The sequence below is a fragment of the Dermochelys coriacea genome, chromosome 27 (assembly GCF_009764565.3).
Source record: "Dermochelys coriacea isolate rDerCor1 chromosome 27, rDerCor1.pri.v4, whole genome shotgun sequence".
Lineage (NCBI taxonomy): Eukaryota > Metazoa > Chordata > Testudines > Dermochelyidae > Dermochelys > Dermochelys coriacea.
In genome coordinates this window covers 2,416,687-2,438,774 of record NC_050094.1, presented here as the reverse complement: position 1 = coordinate 2,438,774, position 22,088 = coordinate 2,416,687, and the positions used below count along the sequence as shown (strand labels likewise).

The 22,088-nt window shown below is 48.4% G+C and overlaps 2 protein-coding genes across 2 annotated transcripts in view; both read left to right on the top strand.

Moving 5' to 3' along the window:
- Nucleotides 1-11,876, top strand: part of CCDC103 (coiled-coil domain containing 103) — a 33,345-nt gene extending 21,469 nt beyond the window's left edge. The window contains exons 3-4 of the mRNA XM_038385267.2: nt 9,277-9,409; nt 10,857-11,876. Of these exons, the coding sequence (XP_038241195.1) occupies nt 9,277-9,409; nt 10,857-11,357 (634 nt within the window). The 3' untranslated portion in view covers nt 11,358-11,876. The remainder of the gene's footprint in view (nt 1-9,276; nt 9,410-10,856) is intronic.
- On the top strand, nt 10,888-17,632 carry FAM187A (family with sequence similarity 187 member A). The gene is given in 5 exon segments (XM_038385266.2): nt 10,888-10,959; nt 16,142-16,580; nt 16,583-16,762; nt 16,764-17,180; nt 17,182-17,632. Coding segments are annotated over 4 exon segments (1,245 nt in total). The 5' UTR covers nt 10,888-10,959; nt 16,142-16,247; the 3' UTR covers nt 17,497-17,632.
- Nucleotides 17,633-22,088: the final 4,456 nt, after the last annotated feature.

Sequence of the window (22,088 nt, the reverse complement as noted above, 5' to 3'; positions counted from 1 at the left end):
GCAGTCTCTCCGTCACATCACGAATCTTAGCCCCTGGCAAGCAGCAGACTTCTCGGTTTTCCCCGGTCAGGGCGGCAGATAGATGACTCAGTCCCCCGGAGGAGAGAGTCCCCGACCACCACCACCCGCCTTCTCCTCTTGGGAGTGGTGGTCGTGGAACCCCCAACCTCAGGACATCGCATCTCATGCCTCCCAACCAGCGGAGTCTCCTTCTGCTTTCTCCCCCCAGACATATCATCTGGTCCACTCTCCGCATTGGTACCTGTGGAGAGAACATGAAAGCGGTTAGTTACCTGTGTCTGTGTTACTGGAACCCGGACATTCCGCTTACCTCTTCTGGAGGTCACATGTTGCCAAGCTTCTTCACTGGCCTCTTGGCTCCTCTGTGCAACCTGCTCTATATCTTTAGAGCTTTGTGCCCCTAGAAGGCTATCCTGAGTTTGGTCCAGAAAATCCTCAGTCTCTCGACAAACATGTTTGTCCCTACATGTTTCTTCGTAATTTTACCTAGTTTCCACTTTTTCTGTGATTCTTTTTTGAATTTCAGGATGGAGATCTCCAGGTTACCATACTTCCTGTCTTTCCTATGCATTGGGATAGTTTGCTCTTGTGTCTTTAATAATGCCTCTTAAAAACTGCCAGCTCTCCTGAACTCTTTTTTCCCCTTAAACTTGCTTCTAACAGGATGTTTGTCTTTATTCCATTGTCTTTATTCTGCACGTTTCCCTCCTACCATTCATTAGAATCATGAACTCTTATAATTTCATGATCACTTTCATCCAAGCTGCCACTCACCTTCAAATTGCTCCCTATTTGTCAGAATCAAATCTAGAACACCCTCTCCCCTAGTTGCTTTCTCCACCTTCTGCAATAAAAACTTGTCTCCAATGCATTCCAAGGACTTGTTGGATAATCTTTGCCCTGCTATGCTATTTTCCCAACAGGTGTATGGGAAGTTGAAGTGTCTCATCCCCACCAAGTCCTGTGTTTTGGATTATTTTGTTAATTTAAAAAAAGCCTCATCTACCTTTTCTTCTTAGGTAGGTGGTCTGTAGTAGACCCTTCCATGACATCACCCTTGTTTTTTACCCCTTTAATCATTATCCAGAGACTGTCAACAGGTCTGCTTCTCACTTCTATCTCAACTTCAGTGCAAGTATATACATCTTTGACATACAAGGCAACACCTCCTCCTTTCTTTTCCCTGCCTGTCTTTCCTGAACAAGCTGTACCCTTCTATACCAATATTGCAGTCACGTGAATTATCCAACCAAATCTCTATGATGCCAGTTATGTCGTAAATGTGATTATTCACTAGTATTTCTAGTTCTTCCTGTTTATTCCCCATACATCTTGCATTAGTATACATGCCCATGTTTCCCTAAGATTCTGACCCTTCACCCAGGTTTCTGTTTTGGACTTACATGTGGGCTTTTGTCTCCTGCCCCCATCGAACCTAATTTAAAGCCCATCTCACTAGGTTAGCTAGTCTGTATCCAAAGATATACTTCCCCTTGATAGATGGACCCTATCTCTGCTCAGCAGTCCTTCTTCTCAGAGCAGCATCTCATGGTCTAGGAAACGGAAGCCCTCCTGGCGACACCATCAGTGCAGCCATATATTCATTTCCAGGATATCTGTCTCTGCCTGGGCCCCTACCCTTGACCAGAAGGAATGATGAGAACACCACCTATGCCCCCGACTCCTTCACCCTCACTCCCAGAACCCTGTAGTCACTTCTAATCTGCTCAGGGTGAGACTTTGCATTATCATTAGTGCCCACATGGATGACCAGCATAGGGTAGTAGTCAGAGGGCTGGATAATCCTTGGCAGTCCTTCCATAATGTCTTGGATATGGGCCACTGGCAGGCAGCACTCCTCCCAGGATGCCATGTCAGGCTGGCAGATGGATGCCTTCATCATCTTTAGAAGGGAATTACCGACCACCACCACCCTTAGTTTCTTCCTGGGAGTGGTGGCCATGATCCTCCCAACCTTTGGGATGCATAGCTTCTCCCCCTCCACCCTTGGGGAAATTCCTCATCCCTTGTTGCCAGGGTAGCATACCAGTTTTTTTATCTTTCTAGATAGTGGTTTGGGAGTGGGGCAGGGATGGGGAGCACTGCCTGCTGCAAGAAGTAACCAGCAGCCAGCTTCCTCCCTGTGAAGAAGCCATTTTCTCCTCCCCTGGTGGTGCTCCTGCAGTCCTGACCAGCTGGATTGCTGCCTCAAGCTTGGATGTTTCCATATGAATATTTTCAATTAATTCCTCATATGCATGGATGCTCCTCAACCTAGCCTCCTCCTCCCTAAGCTCTGCTTCCTGAGAGATTGTACCAGTAGGCCCAGCTCACACTGGATGGTCCCGCCCAGCCTGGCTTTCTGTGATGGGGAAATGCAGGCCACAGTCTCTGCAATTCCGCCCTAGGACCTGGGTAGAGACATCCATGGCTGGGTTGTCTTGTCTGGACGCAGGAGCAGGTGGAGGAGCCAGGAGCAGTGTCAGCATTGGCGATGTGGCCTTTCCGAACCATGCTGAGTTTATTCTTTCTCCCTCCTACAAAGTTCCCTGTTTGCTAGCTCCCTTTGGTCACTTCGCATCTGGCTTTTAGGCCCTTCTTTCCTACAAGGGAAAAGTGATCAAATGAATGTCCTGCAGTGACACAATTGCATCTTTCACTGGCATCCTGTCGGTTTTGGGAAATTAAGTAGGGGTTTGGTGGGTCAGTACTTAGATGAGAGACCTCAAGGAGATTCTTTGGGTGCAGAAGGAGATAGAGATGGCACTCTTATTGGTACTATGAGACTACTGCTCCAGCATTGTGTCAAAGGTCACTGGGCTGTTGGAGGTGCTAACTTTTGCAGAAGACATAAAACTGAGACCCTGATCACCTAGGGTGATTAAAGATCCTGTGACACTTTCACAGTAACAGTGCTAACTCATGCCTTGATCAAATTATGTTTTGGGTAATTAAATTCAATTTCCCTAAATTGCTCCTGAAGCTTCAGTTGAATAAGGTAAGTCTTTGCTTCCCTTTAGGGCATGTCTACACAGCAGGTCTGACACATGTTGAAGCCCCACCCCCTTCTCCCCACCATCCACATATAAACCCCCAGACATGTGTCTGTATGTCATCAGAACATGAGCTTCCTAGCTTGTCTGGGGGCATAGGTACAAGCCTGTGGCCCACTGTAGTGCATGTCTCTGCCCACCCACTTTAGAGTGAGGATGTAGCTAAAGTACATGTTGCTGTGCTCATGATCAGATAGCCTGCCAATGCTATCCACCAATTCCCATGCTGTTAAACATATCCATGTTAGACCCCAGAAGTGTTTGTACATCCTCCTTCCTTTCCATTTATTCATCCATCTGTATCCAGCTATGTCATAACCATACAGCTAAGCGTAGCCTAGAATTCCTCCTTATCTGTAGTTTCAGAGTAGAAGCCGTGTTAGTCTGTATTTGCAAAAAGAAAAGGAGTACTTGTGGCACCTTAGAGACTAACCAATTTATTTGAGCATAAGCTTTCATGAGCTACCGATGAAGTGAGCTGTAGCTCACAAAATCTTATGCTCAAATAAATTGGTTAGTCTCTAAGGTGCCACAAGTACTCCTTTTCTTTTTCCTTATCTGTAAGGGGTTAAGAAGCTCAAATAACCTGGTTGACACCTGACCAAAAGGACCAATGGGGAAAGAAGATACTTTCAAATGGTGGGGGGGAGGGGAGGCTTTGTTTGTGCTCTTTGTTTTTGTGTGTTCTCTGGGGAAGCAGAGAAGCATCACGTCAGAAAACTCCTTCTCCTAAAATCATCCTAAAATGAGTCTCAATATTGCAAAAAGAGTAAGTAAATAAGGCAAGGCGCGTTAGATTATCTTTTGTTTTTAGCTTGTGAATTTTCCCTGTGCTGACAGGGAGGTTTATCCCTGTTTTTTTGTAACTTTAAAATTTTGTCTAGAGGGTAATCTTCTGTGTTTTTAATCTGATTACCCTGTAAAGTTACCTTCCATCCTGATTTTACAGAGATGCTTCTTTTACTTTTTTTTCTCTATAATAAAGTTCTGTTTTTTAAGAATCTGGTTTACCTATTTGGTTGGTATATTATTCTCAAACCTCCCCAGGAAAGGTGAATGAAGGGGTTTGGGGGGATATTTTAGGAACCAGGAACTCCAAATGGACCTTTTCCTGAATCTTTGTCTAACTCACTTGGGGGTGGCAGCAGTACCCATCCAAGGATAAGGAAGGATTTGTGCCTTGGGGAAGTTTTTAACCTAAGCTGGTAGAAATAAGCTTGGGGGGGTCTTTCATGCGGGTCCCCACATCTATACCCTAGAGTTCAGAGTGGAGAGGGAACCCTGACAAGCTACATTGTAGTTTTCCTCTTTTTAATCTTTCTCAGAATCACTTCCACGAATTCACATCAGATCTAGTTCTCAGTTTCTGCTATGCTACTGTCCAAAGCTTCCTCTAGCAGTCAGCAGTTGCCCTGTACTCTGATTCCAGCACCACTGTTGAAGTCGCTGTTTTCATGGGAGAGTCAGGCCTGGTCTACACTACAGAGTTAGGTCAACATAAGGCAGCTTACGTCCACCTAAGTTTGTAAGCAGCTACACTAAAATGTTGCTTCCACTGAGTAGATCGCCCAGTACACCGACTTAATAACTCCACCTCTGCAAGAGGCCTAGTGCTTAGGTCAATGTAGTTAGGTAAGACACAGTGTCAGTGTAGACACTGCGTTACTTATGTCAACTTTAATGGTCTCCAAGAGATGTCCCACAATGCCCCACCATGACTGCTATGGTCACCATTTTGAACTCAACTGCCCTGTGGCTAGGTACACAGGTATATGCCTCTCCCCTCTAAATCCCTGCAAATTTTTGAAATTCCATTTCCTGTTTGTTCAGCATGGAGAGCTCACCTAGCAGCTGACTATGCTGCAGCTCCCCTCCTGCCTGGAGTACCCAGGAGGTGATGGATCTCCCAGGACTGTGGGGAGAAGAGGCTGTGGATCAGAGCTGTGCTGCAGCCATGAAAACATGGATATCTATGAGCAGATCACTTGGGATATGGTGGAGAAGGGCTAAAAGGGGAACCCTCAGTAGAGGCACATGAAAGCCAAGGAAGTGCGGCAGGTGTACCAGAAGGCAAGAGAGGCCAACAGTCTCTCTGGTGTGGAGCCGCATACATCCCTCTTTTACAAAGAACTGCATGGCATTTTTGGCAGAGACCCCCACCCCCAAGAGCCATAACTGGCCATCAGGAAGTTTAGACTTGAAATTAGACGAAGGTTTCTAACTATCAGAGGAGTGAAGTTCTGGAACAGCCTTCCAAGGGGAGCAATGGGGGCAAAAGACATATCTGGCTGATAAGTTTATGGAGGGGATGGTATGATGGGATAGCCTAATTTTGGCAATTAATTGATCTTTGACTATAAGCGGTAAATATGCCCAATGGCCTGTGGTGGGATGTTAGATGGGGTGGGATCTGAGTTACTACAGAGAATTCTTTCCTGGGTGTCTGGCTGGTGAGTCTTGCCCACATGCTCAGGGTTTAGCTGATCGCCATATTTGGGGTCGGGAAGGAATTTTCCTCCAGGGCAGATTGGCAGAGGCTCTGTGGGTTTTTCGCCTTCCTCTGCAGTTTGGCACAGGTCACTTGCTGGAGGATTCTCTGCACCTTGAAGTCTTTAAACCATGATTTGAGGACTTCAATAGCTCAGACGTAGGTTAGGGGTTTGTTACAGGAGTGGGTGGGTGAGATTCTGTGGCCTGCATTGTGCAGTCAAGTCAGACTAGACTATCATAATGGTCCCTTCTGACCTTAAAGTCTATGACTAGTTACCAAGGCCCTGCTGTGTCTGGAGATTTTTATTATCAATACCCTCCATCTGGACCAGCTGGCATACCTGCATACACCTCCCCTGATCTTGGGCACCCACCCCTGTTCTCCAAATCAGTTTTCTCCAGTTACCTAGGCCATGTCTACACTACGAGTTAAGTTGACTTAAGTTACATTGATGATAATAAGCCGCTTTGGTTGGCATGTCCACACAACGCTCCTTGTGTCAGCAGAGTATGTCCACAGTTAGTGCTCTTGCATCAACAGAGAGAGCGTTGCATTGTTGGTAGGCTATCCCACTGTGCAATTCACCCCTCTCTGCCTCTGGGAGCTCCGGGAACAGATTGTGATGCATCCTGGGGACATGCTTACCATCCCATGATGCAGTTCTTTCTGTCCTATCATTCCATGGGCTTCCAACTTTGTTTCATGACATTTTTCAACAGCCCTTGTTAACTGTGTGCTCTTCATCTCTGCCTGAAAGCATGGATCCTGAACTGCTCACCCCTCTGGTAATGAGTGTTATGAACACAATACAGCTGGTCCTGCAGTATTTCATAAGCTGTGAATCAGAAAGTGAATTGGTGGTACCTGCCCTGCTGTGTGCCATGGAAAGAAATAATTCAGGATTGCTGCTGGCATTCATGGAGCAGCTGCACATGGACCTTCAGTACTGGGCTCAGGAAACAAGCACTGAGTGGTGGGATTGCATTGTTACGTAGGTCTGGGATGATGAGCAGTGGCTGCAGAGCTTTTGGATGCATAAATCTACCTTCCTGGGATTGTGTGTGGAGCTTGCCCCAGCATTCCGGTGCAAGGACACCAAAATGAGAGCTGCTTTCACTGTAGAAAAGCGAGTGGTAATCACTGTGTGGAAGCTGACAACTCCAGACTGCTACCGGTCCGTCGTGAATCAGTTTGGAGTTGGAAAGTCCACCGTGAGGGTTGTGATAATGCAAGTGTGCAGGACCATTAATCACCTTCTGCTGCAAAGGACTGTGACTCTCAGTAATGTGCATGCAGGAAATACTTGATGGCTTTGAGGCAATGGGATTCCCTAACTGCGGTGGAGTGATAGATGGAATGTATATACCAGTTTTCGCCCTAGACCATCTTGTGACAGAGTATGTGAACCGGAAGGGCTACTTCTCCAGGGTCTTGCAGGTGCTGGTGGATCACCGGGGCTGTTTCACTGACATCAGTGCAGGGTGGTCAGGGAAGCTGCATGATGCTCACAACTTTAGAAACACTAAACTGTATAGAAAGCTGCATTCTGGGACTTTCCAGACCAGAAGATTCAATTGGGGGATGTGGAAGTTCCCATAGGGATCTTGGGAGACCCGGCCTGCCCTTGGTCCCATGGCTCACAAAGCCTTACACTGGGAACCTAAACAGCAGCAAGGAGTGCTTCAATAACAAGTTCAGCAGATGCCGAATGATCGTTGAATGTGCCTTGGCTGATTAAAAGGTCGCTGGTGCTGCCTTTTTATCAGGTTAGACCTCAATGAGGAAAATATTCTGATGCTTATTGCAGCCTGTTTTGTGCTGCATAACATTTGCAAATCAAAGGGGGAAAAGTTTCCTCGGGGTGGAGCACTGAGGTAGATCATCTGGCTGCTGATTTTGAGCAGCCAGATACCAGGGTAATAAGAGGGGCACAGCCGGGGGAGTATTCAAATTAGGGAGGCTTTGAAGGAGCATTTTGACAATTATTCCCAGGAATGTGTCTTTAAGTGATGCGTTCGGCCAGGCAATGTTTACTTGCTGCCTTGAATGACCCCTGTGGTGTTTGCTTTCTGAACGTTAATTGTACTAGATATCAAAGTTCCTACGCTGGAGCAAAGCTGCCACTGCACAGCCTCCTCTCCCCACAGATCCAGCAGATCCAATAGTTCTGGTGTCTTCCATGCAGGAGCGTGTTTACTGTGGAAAGCCGGCATGGTCAACTGGGAAGATGCTGTGTGAACTGTCCACACCGAGCAAACAGGAAGAGGAATTTCAAAAATTCCAGGGCCTTTAAATGCAGGAGGGGTGCATACATGTGTACCTTCAGGGCAGTGGAGTTCAAACTGCTGACCAGAGTGGTCATGATGGGCATTGTGGGAAACCTCCTGGAGGCCAATTAGGGCAACGCAAGCAAGCACAGGACCTACACTGACGCTGTGTCACTCTAACCATGTTGCAAAAAGCCCTATGCCTCTTGTTCAGTTGGTTTTATTATGTTGGCGCAGCAGGGGAGTTACATCGGCAGGAGGAACATTGCAGTGTGTACACCTCCACTGTTTTGTCGACGAAAGCTGACTTTTGTTGACAAAACTGTGGAGTGTAGACAAGTCTCTATGCATGCAATAAGGGCTCAAGGTTGCTGCTTTCTCTAAGGCCATATCTGCACTACAAATTTAAGTGGACCTAACTTATGTCACCATACAGCTGCTGCAGTAATTACATCACTTGTGCGTGTTACACTTTGCTTCTTGTGTCGGCAATGTGCATCCTCACCAGGAGTGCTTGTATCGATTGTACTGTCAGTGTGAGGCATTGTGGGACAGCGTTTCACAGCCAGTAACAGTCAACGTAAGCAATACAGTGTCTACACTAACAAATGTATTTGAGCATAAGCTTTCGTGAGCTACAGCTCACTTCATCGGATGCACGTAGCTCACAAAAGCTTATGCTCAAATAAATTTGTTAGTCTCTAAGGTGCCACAAGTACTCCTTTTCTTTTTTGCAGATACAGACTAACACGGCTGCTGCTCTGAAAAGTGTCTACGCTGACACTGCATCAACCTAACTACATCGACTTTGACTCTATGCCACTCGCAGAGGTGGAGTTATTAAGTCGACGGACCAGGGCTGTTAAATCAGCAGGAGTGAAATTTAAGTGGAGACACTTCCATAGTTAGGTTGATGTAAGCTGTCTTGCATCGACTTACTTCTGTAGTGTAGACCTGACCTTAGAGATGGCCCAATGAGGATACAAAGATCTGTAAGGATGAGTAATAGCTTCCTTTCCAAAGGCTTAACTATCACTTTGAAACCTCATTTCACAGACCAGTATGCAGGTCTCTGACATACACACCCTGTCTCTCTCTCTCTCTTTCTCCCGTTAGGAACTATCAGTTAGGGACAGAAGTCCAGACTCTCTGTCACTATGCCCTTAGCCCCTTTTCATTCTGGGATGAGAGATCAGACTTGAGAAGTGGAATCAGATCTCTTGCATGTTAGTGTGGTAGTAAGCAGTAACTGGGAACATGTAATCTGGCCATAAGAGATTTTGTGATCTTGATTTGAACCCAGATCTTTTACATGGTAGAACTTTGCACCACAAACTCAGTGACTGTGCCGGTCTCACAGAGAGGAATCAAACTGGAAATGGCGCTAATTTCAAGAGAATATTTGCTCTTGCTGGGTTTACTGCTCCCTTTATATTTCCTGCAGGGATATTGTGCTAGCATCACACCTGACACCTCTAGAGAAAAAGGACAAAATGGGAAAAAAGAAAAACCTTCTTTGGAATTCCTATGCTACCCAAGCTAATGGCAAGCAGGACAGAGAGATGGAGCTAGCCCAGGTGAGGAGGAAAACTCCATTAGTGTTTGTCTACACACGAAAGTTAATTCAAATTAATGTAGAGTGTGAATTTAAAATGCAATAGCTATTCCAGAACAATTCCATGTATGGACACCTATTTCAGAATAAGAGTGCCTTGTTCTGCTTTAATTTAATCTACTTCCAAAGTGGATTGAGCTGATGAGGCTTGTCTACACTTAAAAGTTAATTCGGATTAAGGACGGGAGTGAATTTTAAAGCACAATAGCTTTAGCAAATGTGTAGACAAGCAATAAAAGAAATCTCCAGAATCACCACAGCAGATCAGACCAACGGTACATCTAGTCCTACATCTTATCTCTGACAATGGCCAGGACCAGCTACATCAGAGGAAAGTGCAAAGCAGCCCCTAGGGAACAATCAATATAATAATATTCCAGGATTCATCTGGGTGTCACTCTGAAGCGTAGAATGTCTTCTGAGTCAGTGTGAAATGATGGAAACAGCCACAAGCATGGTTGAAAGCTCTTTTTGTTTAGAATATCAGCTTGTTCAGTCATCCCTCGGATTGCTGGTCTGTTACTCTCCAGTTTTTTAGTCCTCAGCCATTCTGATGCTACGAATTACACCCATGTGACAGCAAGGCATGCATCTGTCTATGCCATGCCAAGAGTTCTAGCCATTGTGATATCAGAGCTAACTCAACCAATCAGTACCCTTACGCTACATGTAATTTGCATACAGCAGTTTCATTGGTTGCAATGAGTGATATAAGGGAGACTGCACAGATGGTGAATTACTTGGACCAGTTTGCCACAATTCTTCAAAGGTTGAATTGCCACCCATATAACTTTACATAAATTCCCCCAACAAATCTATGCAAACTCTCCACCATAACACACATACCCAGACAAATCAACACAAATCTCCCAGCATCATCCACGCACAAATCAACACAACAACCCCAAACACATAGCGCCACACTCACCGCAGCATACAACCCCTCATTTGCTACCTACACAAATCAACACACATCTCCCAGCACTCTGCCAGACACAGTTCAACACAAATCTCCCTGCACCACTCCTCAAATACAAATCAACACAAATTCCCAACACAATTCCTCCAGCCACAACCACACACAACATCACAACCAGCACACACAATAACCCCGAACACACATAGCCCCTCACCACAGCCCATACCTCTCATTCACCTGCTGCACAAGTCAAAAAATCTACCAGCACAACACACAACCCTCACCCACTCTCACTCATACTTACCATAAAACCATAAACTTGAGTGGCAAAGCCATTTTGACTTTACGAATTAAACTCAGTGATAGCACAGCCTTTCAGTTAACAGTTATGGAATGACCTGTCCAGAGGGAATTCTGCTCCCAACCCCACCAGCTGGTGGGATTCTGCACCTGTTTTATGTAACTGTTATTGACCATCTTTTTCATCCAGGGATGGGATGGACTCCCTGAAACATCTGCAGACTTTTACAGATATTGGCGCAGATACTTGAAAAGTGGACAGGAAAGATACCAGTTCCTGTTTCAGCTTGGCGGTAAGGACCTGGGCCGAATCTTTCAAGCTGATGTTGGCTTTGGCCTCCTGGGTGAATTTCTTGTGGTGCTGGCCGAGCATGCCTGTAGGGAAGACAGAGAAGCTGTCCTTCAGATATTACAGAGCCTTTCAGGGACCAAGCGCTTTGGACTAAATGTGGCTCTCCTGAGCCAGGTGGAGAAGGATAGCTGCAGGGACTTGTTTGGGAAACTACAGCGCATGGGCAGGAATTGTGGTGCTGATGGCCTTCCCGAGGGCACAGTTGAAGCAGGTACAGCTGCTTTGCAGGAAGAGCAGAATGAGGCTAAGAGAGAAACCCATCTGAGGGGGGCTGGCCAGCAAAAGGAGGCAGACGACAGACTAATTAAAGAGCTGGTGAAATGTTACTGCGTTAGCTGAAGGAGCACAGGCTCCTGCTACAGCTCGCACTCCACCAGGATTACTAGGAGCTGATGGCCAGGAGGGATCTTTCCTGTACTGCTCTATCAAAGATGGAGGGACAGTGAGAGACCCTTTTTCTACAGAAAGTTGTTGATTGAGTTTTACTTTGTACCTGCTTCACCTACCTAGAAGAATGGCCTGGTACAAATAAATATTAGTCACCAAAAGGATTATCTTATGGGAGGGGCCATCACACAGGAGACAACACTTGCTGTTAATCAGTAGTACTGTATTGAATATATTGTTTGGGGATGGGAAATATCACTCTAGTATTAGTGGGAGAAGATGAATTCCCCTCTTTTCTTTTCTCTGGCCACGTGTTCTTGGTCAACAGGGGATTTTAGAAACATAAGCATCTGTATTATAATAGTTAAACAGGTAACTGCCACGTGTGGAATGGGTTCATGTGTACAGCCATATCTAGGACTGATCTGACCCCCTCCTTAAATAGAACCTGGGATAAATACATTGAATGTACATTGTTAATTTCTGCAGTCATACTCCTGAAGGCATTCTGCGCCAAAAAATTAAAAATTCTGCAAATTTATTGTCAGATAATGTGGAGGCTCCAGCATGGCATTGGGGAGCACAGGCCACTGGCTGCACAGAGGTGGGAGATCACTCTGCAGCTCCCCCTGGGACACAGTGCCAGGACTGGGCCTGCCCCAGAAACACCCCAGGGCCCTGCCTCTCCATGCCAGGTGCACCAAGTGTGGGCAGGCAGGCTCAGCCCAGCAGAATCCAAGTGTGGAGGGGCTCAGTGTGGGGGGATCCATGTGTGGATTGAGAGAGTTCTGTATGAGGCAATCTGGGTGCGGGCAGCTCAGTGGGGGATCTGGTTGTGGGGGGGATCTGGAGGCACAGGGGTTTGTTGGGGGTTCTGGGTGCAACAGTAATGGGACTCTGCAGGGGGGTCCAGATGAAGGTGATTGGGGCTCAGCGGGGGGGGGTGTCTGGGTGTGGGTGGGATAAAGCTTGGCATGTGGGTCTGGTGTGGGGGTCCAGATGCTGGGGGGAGTGGGGCTCAGTGGGGTGGGGATCCAGGTGTAGCTAGTTGGGACTCGGTGGGGAAGGGATCCGGCTTCAGGTGACTCATTGGGGTGGTCCATGTTCAGGGGGAGTGGGGCTTGGCAGGTGGGGTTCTGGGGGTGTGTGATGGGTTGGGTCACAGAAACCTCCTTCGGACTGTCACCTGATGTGCTGGGACTATCTCTGAGCCCATTTTCCCTGGCAGCTTGGGACTTCAGTATCCTGGCTTGTTGAGCCAGACACACTAGCCTGCCGTAAACACAGACCCAGGTCTGAACCATGTCCCCCGCAAGCTGCAGACTTAACTGAAAACAGCTTAAGAAATGCTCCTGTCTCCACCACCCAGATACCCAGCTCCCAATGGGGACCAAACCCCAGAAAATCCATTTTATTCTGTTTCAGAGTAGCAGCCGTGTTAGTCTGTATTCGCAAAAAGAAAGGGAGTACTTGTGGCACCTTAGAGACTAACAAATTTATTAGAGCATAAGCTTTCGTGAGCTACAGCTCACTTCATCGGATGCATTTGATGAAGTGAGCTGTAGCTCACGAAAGCTTATGCTCTAATAAATTTGTTAGTCTCTAAGGTGCCACAAGTACTCCTTTTCATTTTATTCTGTATAAAGCTTATACAGGGCAAACTCATAAATTGTTCACCCTCTATAACACTGATAAAGAGATATGCACAGCTGTTTGCGCCCCCAGGTATTAATTAGTTGCTCTGGGTTAATAAGCAAAAAGTGATTTTATTAAATATAAAAAAGTAGGATTTAAGTGGTTCCAAGTAATAACAGACAGAACAAAGTAAATTACCAAACAAAATAAAACAAAAACACGCAAGTCTAAGCCTAATACAATAGGAAACTAAATGCAGGTAAATCTCACGCTCAGAGATGTTCCAATAAGCTTCTTTCACAGACTAGACTCCTTCCTAGTCTGGGTCCAGCAATCACTGACACCTCCATAGTTACTGTCCTTTGTTCCAGTTTCTTTCAGGCATCTCTTTGGGGTGGAGAGGCTATCTTCTGAGCCACCTGAAGACAAAATGGAGGGGTTTCCAGGGCCTTTTATATTCTGTCTCTTGTGGGTGGAAACCCCTCTGTTCTCCTGTGCAAAATCACAACAACAAGATGGAGTCTGTAGCCACTTGGGCAAGTCAGATGTCCATGCATGACTGAGTTTTTTTGCAGGCCCATGCCACTCTTTACATGTTAGTTTGAACATTCCCAGGAAAGCTCAGATGTGGATTGGCGTTTCCCAAAGTCCATTGTCTGTTAAGTATTTCTTGATTGGGCACTTACTGAGAATAGTCCTTTCTCAAGAAGCTGAGAAAATGCTTCACTGAGGCTACTTAGAATCAAACAAGTGCATAGCCAATATTCATAACTTTGAATACAAAAATGATACACAGACAGCATAATCATAACCAGCAAACTATAACCTTTCCATAGACACCCCACTGGATCTCCTCCTCCACCCATAGGACCCTTGTTGCAACAATGATCTGTACGGTCACAGTTCCTGTCAATAACATCATAGGGTGTGAGGTTCGGTGCGGGGGGGAGTCTGGGTATGAGGGGGTCTGGATGCATAGGGGTGGGATGGATGGGGGAGCAGCTACCCATACAGTCATCCCTCCCCCTGCAGCTGAGGTGCGATGGGTGCAGGAAGTGGGGAGTTGCGGGGTGGGGAGTTTGCAGAGCTTCCTGGAGCTGGGGTGGAAATCTGGGGGTGGGTCTGACCTGGCCTTAGATGCTGTGCAGAGGAAGAGGAAGTCCCGTCCTAACCAGACCAGCCGGGGCAAGCAGCTGAGCTCTGCTCAGGTGGGAGCCGCCAGCCCGGTCTTCCCAAGTCCCGTACTCTGTATGCTAATAGCATATTGGTCTGCATTAGTAGGGGCATTGACAGCAGATGAGGGAAGTAATTATTCCTCTCTATTTGGCACATCTGGAGTATTGCGTCTAGTTTTGGGTCCCCCACTACAGAAAGGATATGGACAAATTGGAGAGAGTCCAGCGGAGGGCAACGAAAATTATCAGGGGAATGGGGCATATGACTTACGAGGAGAGGCTGAAGGAACTGGGCTTGTTTGGTCTGCAGAAGAGAAGAGTGAGGGGGGATTTGATAGCAGCCTTCAACTACGTGAAGGGGGGGTTCCAGCGAGGATGGAGCTCGGCTGTTCTCAGTGGTGGCAGACGACAGAACAAGGAGTGATGGTCTCAAGTTGCAGTGGGGGAGGTCTAGGTTGGATATTAGAAAAAACTATTTCACTGGGAGAGTGGTGAAGCACTGGAATGCATTACCTAGGGAGGTAGTGGAATCTCCTTCCTTAGAGGTTTTTAAGGTCAGGCTTGACAAAGCCCTGGCTGGGATGATTTAGTTGGGAATTGTTCCTGCTTTGAGAAGGAGATTGGACTAGATGACTTCCTGAGATCCCTTCCAACCCTAATCTATGACTCTATGAAATCCAGTGCCCCAAGCTCTAGCTTTTGGAAAGGTGAAGGCAGGGAGGGCTTAATGGCCTAAGTGTCTGGTTTGAAATCCCAAGACCCCCTGGAACCATGGGGTCAATGCAGACGTGCTGAGGCCCTCCCCATCCATCTCTCCCAGAGGGATACATGGGATCCCATGCAGCTTGTCAACCAAAACCTTAAACAATGGAAGTCTTGTCTGTGCTGCATCAGTGTTCACAACCAATGTTTGCCCTGATATTCTGGGCAGGATAGAGTGGTGGAGGGCAGATCTATCAGCCCTAAAATGATGAAGGCCCTGTTCCCTACGAGCTGAAAAGGATGACCTCAAGTTACTAGAGACACCTGGGCCCAGTTAAGGGCTGCTAGTGACCTTTAAAACCCCCCTTTTCTGGTGAGAGAGGGGAGGGGAGAGATGAGAGACAGCTGCAGCCAGGGCAAGGGCAGGGGAAGGAGGAAGGAAAAGCTTCCTCTGGCTGGAAAGCGTCTCCCCTCCCTATAGGGAAAGAAACGAAGATAACGCTGCTTGGGGAAACACTGGCTAGTAGGATCCCGTGTAGTAGGGTAGCACCCAGGAAGAAGAGGCAGGGAAAGCTTTTCTGTTTGCATTGGGGAGTTCTGTTGTTTTGCTGAAAGGGATTCTTGGGCCTACTGTGAGGCCCACCGTATAAGAAGGGAAAATAGAACAGGAGTGAAGAGGAAAACCTTCCAGAGTCAGACTGGTTTATTCCAGGCCCCCATTGCCCGGGAGTAATGCAGAGGCCGGTGAGACGTGGGAGGTGCCCTGCCACACCCCACAGTTGTGCTGTGTGCCAGTGATTTATACGACTGTTGCCTTCCACTCAGAGGCGTCTGCATTTCTGTGGTGCCTTTGTGTACATGCCTGTAACATGCTTTGGGCTGCCAGGGCTTGTTTCTTTCCTGAGACGCCCATTCTCAGGGCGGTGTTCACATTCTAGAACCGACGTGAGACAAAAATAGAAGGTTCTAGAGTTAATGTCTCTGAGCACCCAGTCGATAACCTTGAACCTTCAGCTCAGGACAAACATGAAGTTCTTTCAAACAGTACACTCACCTTTTACAATAGCTTCCCCAGCAAGCATTTGGCTGTGATGAGGTAATCCCAACTGCTGTCCACCTTCTCCCATCAACCAAAGCAGTTCCAGAGGGGAGAGTCTACTGCTGAATTCAACTACAAAACCCATGCTTATATAGTGAAACGTATTAAAATCATCTATGCCCCAGCGCTGTTCTCTGGCTGTTAACCTTAGTGACGAGAGGATCAGTAAGGATCTTGAGATGGTTTGATGCAGTTTCATTACACTGCTTGATTGAGGATCTAGACTGGCTAATGGAGATGAGGCTGGTTGGAATTGCCATTCTCCTTGGGATGGCAGATGTTCTCCATGCTTTTGCAATCATGGAGAAGGAAGATGTATTCAGGAAAACACCCTGCCCGGCCTTCCTGATGTTTGACAATGCTGCCTACTTGGCTGACATGAGTTTTGAGCTCCCTTGTAAGTGCAAGCCAGAGGAGGTCACCTCAGTAGTGTGGTACTTCCAGAAGAGCAGGGGCAGCCAGCAGACCAAGGTCTTAACAGACTTTGATGGAACCATGTTCTTGGACTCAGGCCACATCCGCATGGGCAGCCACATGCTGAAGCGCTTCAGCATTAGGATGTTCAGTCCTCATCAGTCTTCCGGGCCCAGGTGGAGGATTCAGGCCACTATCTCTGTAGTACCAAGGAAGGGGACTTCTTCTATGGCTATGATGTGGATGTGCAGCCCTCCAAGGCCATCACTGTGGCCTTTGAGGACAGGAACCAGCACCCACAGAAGGATTATACAGAGAGGCATTTCAGCGTGTTTCACCACCTTCTGGGACTGGACCAAGTGTGACCGCTGTGGGGTGAGAGGCGAGCAACGGAGAATTGGCCTCTGCTACGTGAAAAGCGCCTACCTCTACCCCAGGTACCGTACAGTCCCGACAGGCGTGGTGTCCTGTGGCTCAAGATCTGTCCCCGGGCGCTTCCAGGGCACCATCCGTCTCAGGAAACCTGAGGTTATCATCCGAAGCTGCCTGATGCCTTGTGTAAAGAGAAAGGACCCTGAGGAAGGAGTGCTGTCCATCTCCAATCTCATTGCAAAGGTTAGCCAGAAACCCTGGCTGCCCAAAGTCCCCATTCAGTTCCACAAGCAGTACCTTGGCAGTGGTCTGATAATTGCTTGCCCCGGGGCCAGGCCAGAGCATGCAGTGGCGTGGGACAAAGATTCGACTCGACTGTAACCGCACCAGCTTCCTCACTGGGGTCAACAAAAGCATGCGGGTCTTCATTGACCATGGCAACCACCTGCACATTCGATTTACCCAGCTGGATGACAGGGGCACTTACTACTGCTGGCGTGAGGGGCAAATGGTTGCTGGCTTCCGGCTTTCCGTGGGGTTCCAAGGTGACCATAAGCGAACCCTTGATGACCCTGAGACGAGATATGCCATCAAGGCCATCCTCACAAGCTATGTCTCTCATCACCATGGTGTTTCGTCGGCATCCACGTCAGCCGCTCTGCTGTTAGCGTTCAGATGCACTCCCATGGGGTAGCCTCACTGACGAGTGCTGGCTGCAGGCAAGGGAAATTATTTCTCTTGTTTGTTTGTGATTATGTCTTGGAACATTTTTGCTTGGGCTATTGGGAATTTTTCTAATGCACGTTAGCAATAAATGCAAGCAAAATGCTCCCAGTGCATGTTCATTAATTTCCTTTCATTGTGGAGAAAGAGAGAACTGAACCATAATGAGAACTGGATTCAGCTTGTTAGGGACAGAGTCTGGGAACCAGGACTTCTGGGGTCTGTTCCTGGCTGTGCCACTGACCTGCTGAGTGACTTTGGGCAAGTCACTCAGTAAAATAATAGTAATATTTTGCACTTACTTAGGGCTAGTCTACACTAGAAGTACTACATCAGCACAGCTGTGCTGCTGTGGCACGTCTGGTGAAGATGCTCTATACCCCTGGGGGAGCTCTCCCAACAGCATAACTCCACCTCCGCCGAAAGTGGTAGCTATGTTGGTGGGAGAAGCGCTGTCCACACCGGCACTTAGGTCGTTGCAACCTACGTCACTCGGGGGGTGGCTTATTCACACTCCTGAGTGACATAAGTTACACCAAAGTAAGTGGTAATGTAGACAAGGCTTTATTTTTCCTAGCCAAGGGTCTCAAAGCATTGTATGAAGATGGTTAAGTATCTTACTATTATCCCCATTGTACAGGTGGGAAACTGAGGCACAAGGGGTCAGCTTTTCAAGGGCTTAGCAGCCAACATGCACCACAGTGCGTGTTGGGCTCTTCTGAAAGAGTGGGGCTCTTCTGAAAGTCCAACTATTTATCTTGGCATCTAAAGGGGAGCTGAGCTCTTTGGAACGCTGCCCCCAGTTGCAGGTGTTGAGCCCTTGGAAATTCTGGCTCTAGTCTGATGGCTCCAGCAGCAAGTCAGTTCAGCCCCTCCCGAGAGCACCTGTTTGTAGGCTCCTCATGAAGGGTTCCTGCTGCTGAGCTCCCCCATTCTAATCGCCTCCCCTGTGCTTGGAAAAAGTTACCCTCGGTTCTTCTCTCTTACGTACACACCCAGAACCACAGGGTGCCCTGCGGGGAGAATCTCCAGCCTAAACCCTCAGGCCTCAGGGTGAGGCACAGGTAGGGTGGCCAGATGTCCCGATTTTATAGGGACTGTCCCGATATTTGGGGCTTTGTCTTATATAGACACCTATTATCCCCCACCCCATCCCAATTTTTCACACTTGCTGTCTGGTCACCCTAGGCACAGGTAGGTTCCTTATCTCTCTCCAACCTCAGTGGGCTCCCTTTTCTGGGGCCTGCAATGCATTCTGGGGCATGCCTTGGTGATGCCAATGCTATCCAAAGGAGGCAGCTGCAGAGTCCCCAGGAGAGCACCCAGTCTGTGCAGCTAAGACCAGGAGCCTCCTGCAGCATGGCCAACCCCACAGGTTCAAAAGTCATGAGTCAGACTCCAGACTCAGGAGACTGGCCCAAAATCATGTGATTTAAAAGACCATGATATTGTGGTTTTGGTCTGTCTTTGACTGTAGATGGCTCGACCTGCACAAGGATGTGGGTTATGATCAGTGCAGCCAGCACTCATTTTACAGCACTGATATTACTGTGATTCTGGCCCCTGTTTCAGCAGCACCCACCCTCATGTCTGCCCACCCTGGTCCAGCAACTAATCTGCCCCATATCAATTCTGCTCTGCACCCTCTCAGCTCTGTTCCTTGAGGGGCTCTTCACCTCCCTCTCCCAGGCTTGCGGGGGCTGCAGTAGGGTCCCCTCTGCCCATTCCAGGCTTGGTGTGTGTGACTCCAGAGGCTCTTCAGCCCCCTTCCCAGGTGTGTCCTGCTGAGGGAAGGGCAATGGGGCAGAGGCCCTGTCCTGTCCCCTTTGCTCACAGGAGGAGGTGAATGGAGGGAGCAGATCTGCCCTGAGCTGCTGACTCTCTGCTCCTTTTCCCTCCCTTCCTGTGAGAACTGGGTTCTTGGCTCCTGAGGGGGTAGAGTGCTGCCAGCTTCCTGCAGCACCCATGATTGGCTGTTCTTTCCCAATAGGCAGGGCAGTGGGGAAGGCAGCCAATCAGAGGGGGTTTCCCCCAGGCAGGGCTGGCATTGGCAGCAAACCCACGTGGTGGTGAAGAAGTTGCAAGGGCTGGTGACGCTGCTCCTGGGAGATGGCCAGTGTCTGGGTGAGGGGCCTGCGCTCTGGCCATCTGCCCAGCTCAGGGTTGTTCGCTGTCAGAGCACAGCATGAGGGTCACCGCTGCTGCCCTCCAGGCTGTGTCTAGATGAGGACTCAAAGGGTGGATTAGCACACGGAGATCAGCAGTGGGACTTTAACCAGAGGCAGCTGGTGGAGTTAAAGCCGAAGTTTTAACCTAACCAGCCTAGGCCCGGTAAGGTCAGGGTGCCTTGTCCACAGGAGCAGCAGCTGCCACCTTCCAGCAGCAGCAGCCCTTTAAATCCTGAGGCCCTAGGCCAGATGGGGGCGCTGTCCATCTTGCTCCCCTTTTCCTGTGTAAGGGGTAAGGCAGGTGTTAATGGGGTGACGTCGGCTGGTCAGCACACTTGGGCCAGGGACTTCCACAGCTAAATGTGTGAGCTGCTAAACCTGCCTAAATACTGTGCCAAGCTCAGGCTGTGCGCCAGGCCCTGTAACCCATGTGCACCAGTGTGTCACGTTACGCCCCATGTCTTTGGGGCAGGGCCTGTCTCTCACTCAGTCTGTGCAGCACCCGGCAGGACAGTCCCCTGACCTTAGCTGGGGCTTCTAGGGGTGCTGCTGCCATAGAGCTAATGAATTATAAAATAAAACTAATTGGCGGGGATGAGAGCGCTCTCTGGAGAGGATCCCGGGGCATAGAGGACACTGCAGGCCCTGCCATCTGTGGTGCCTCTCTTCCAGCTGCCAGCCTTGTCAGTGCCCGATTGCTCTCCCCTGGTGCTAACTCCATCCGTCCACTTCTCTTTTGGAGCCTGCCCGGAGTCTGGCAAGGCCAGGGTAACCAGTGCGTAGGTACTGGAGTGCTACATTGGAATGGGTCAAGCGCCTTGAGCACTGCAGCACTGGGTGTTGCAAACCGTGCTAGTGGAGAAGATGCTTGTTGTCTGTAGGAGACTGGCCACACGGGGTGCCATGCCAGTTCAGGCAAAGAATCCAGTCGTCCAGTTGGCCCAGTCTCCAGCCATGGCCATCACCAGCTGCTTCAGAGGAAAGTGCAAGAACCCCCTCCTGGACAATGTGGAATAACCTGTCCTTAAGGGATGTGTCTGCGTAGCCCTCTCAGTGGTTGGTTTATTCTCTGAAGCAGGAGGTTTTATATCCACTTTTTTGCCCCTCTCATGTAACTGTGGATGGTCTCACTAATTAGCCATTGACATTCCACCAAGCTCCTGTCTCAGTGGCAGGCTGTGGCAATGAGTTCCACAAGCTAACCATATTGTGTGAAAAAAGCGTTTCCTTTTGTCACCTCTCAAGGAGCTGCCTTTGAGTGTCTCTGGATGTCCCCTGAGACAAGGTAGAGAGAAGCAGTTGATTTACCTTAGTTTGGATCTCACTGTCATGTTCTCTAAACTAAAGAGGACTGGTCTTTTCAAACTCTCCCCATATAGAAATCGCTCCAGGCCTCTGATCTCTTTTGTCACCTGTCTCTGAACCTCACTTGTGCTGCTAAGTCCTTTCTGAGACAGGGTTACCAACACTGGACACATTAGTCCAGGTGAGGGTGAATCACTGATCTATATAAAAGCATTAGAAGATTTGCAGTGTTACTTACCATCCCAGTCTTTGTGCATTTTAACACTGTCTGCCAGACCCTCCAGTGGTGTGTGTTGGTTCACACCAGTCTCACTGGCGATGTGTGTCTTTTCACACCAAGTCCTCTGACGGTGTGTGTCAGTTCACACCAGACCCACCGGTGGTGTGGATTGGTTCACACCAGTCCCACCCATGGTGTGTGTCAGTTCACATCAGTCCCCATCTGTGGTGTGTGTTGGTTCACACCAGTTAGCGATCTGGGTGGTTGTTTGCTTTTCTGCTTACTTACTGCACATTGAGCACGTGGCTATTTCCTGAGGGATTGCGGTTAATTTGGAACCTGAACAATGGGCATCACTAGGTTGGATTATTCCTTCCAATGGCTTTTCCTTGCAATCGAAACACTGAGTTTCATTTGCCATTGTGTTACCAGTTCACCCTGATTGTTTGGGTGCCTCTGACTTTCCTGACCTTCTTCTCAAGTCAAGGGAACTTGGTGTCAGCTGCAGATGTTACCACCTCCCCGCTCACTCCCTTTTCTAGGCCTGGGACGTTGGGGTACAATGCTGAAAATTGCCTTTGTCCCAGCTCCTCCCTGCAGCTCAAGCCTGTGCTTTTGCTGCTAAAGTACCCAGGTTCAATCCTTCTTTCTCTCTCCTGAGGCATGAGGGGATCTCTTCCCTGCTCTGTCCAGATAGTGCTGCCTGGCTGCTGTATTCCACACGAGGTTCACACCTACAGCATTCGTGTGCCTGTCCTCCCGTTTGGGAAAGTTGCCATATTATCTTGGAGCCAATTGGTATCCACTGCCTATTTCCCCTTCTGCATCTGAGTTCCTCTCACAAGTACCTCTCATGGCGCCACAGCATGG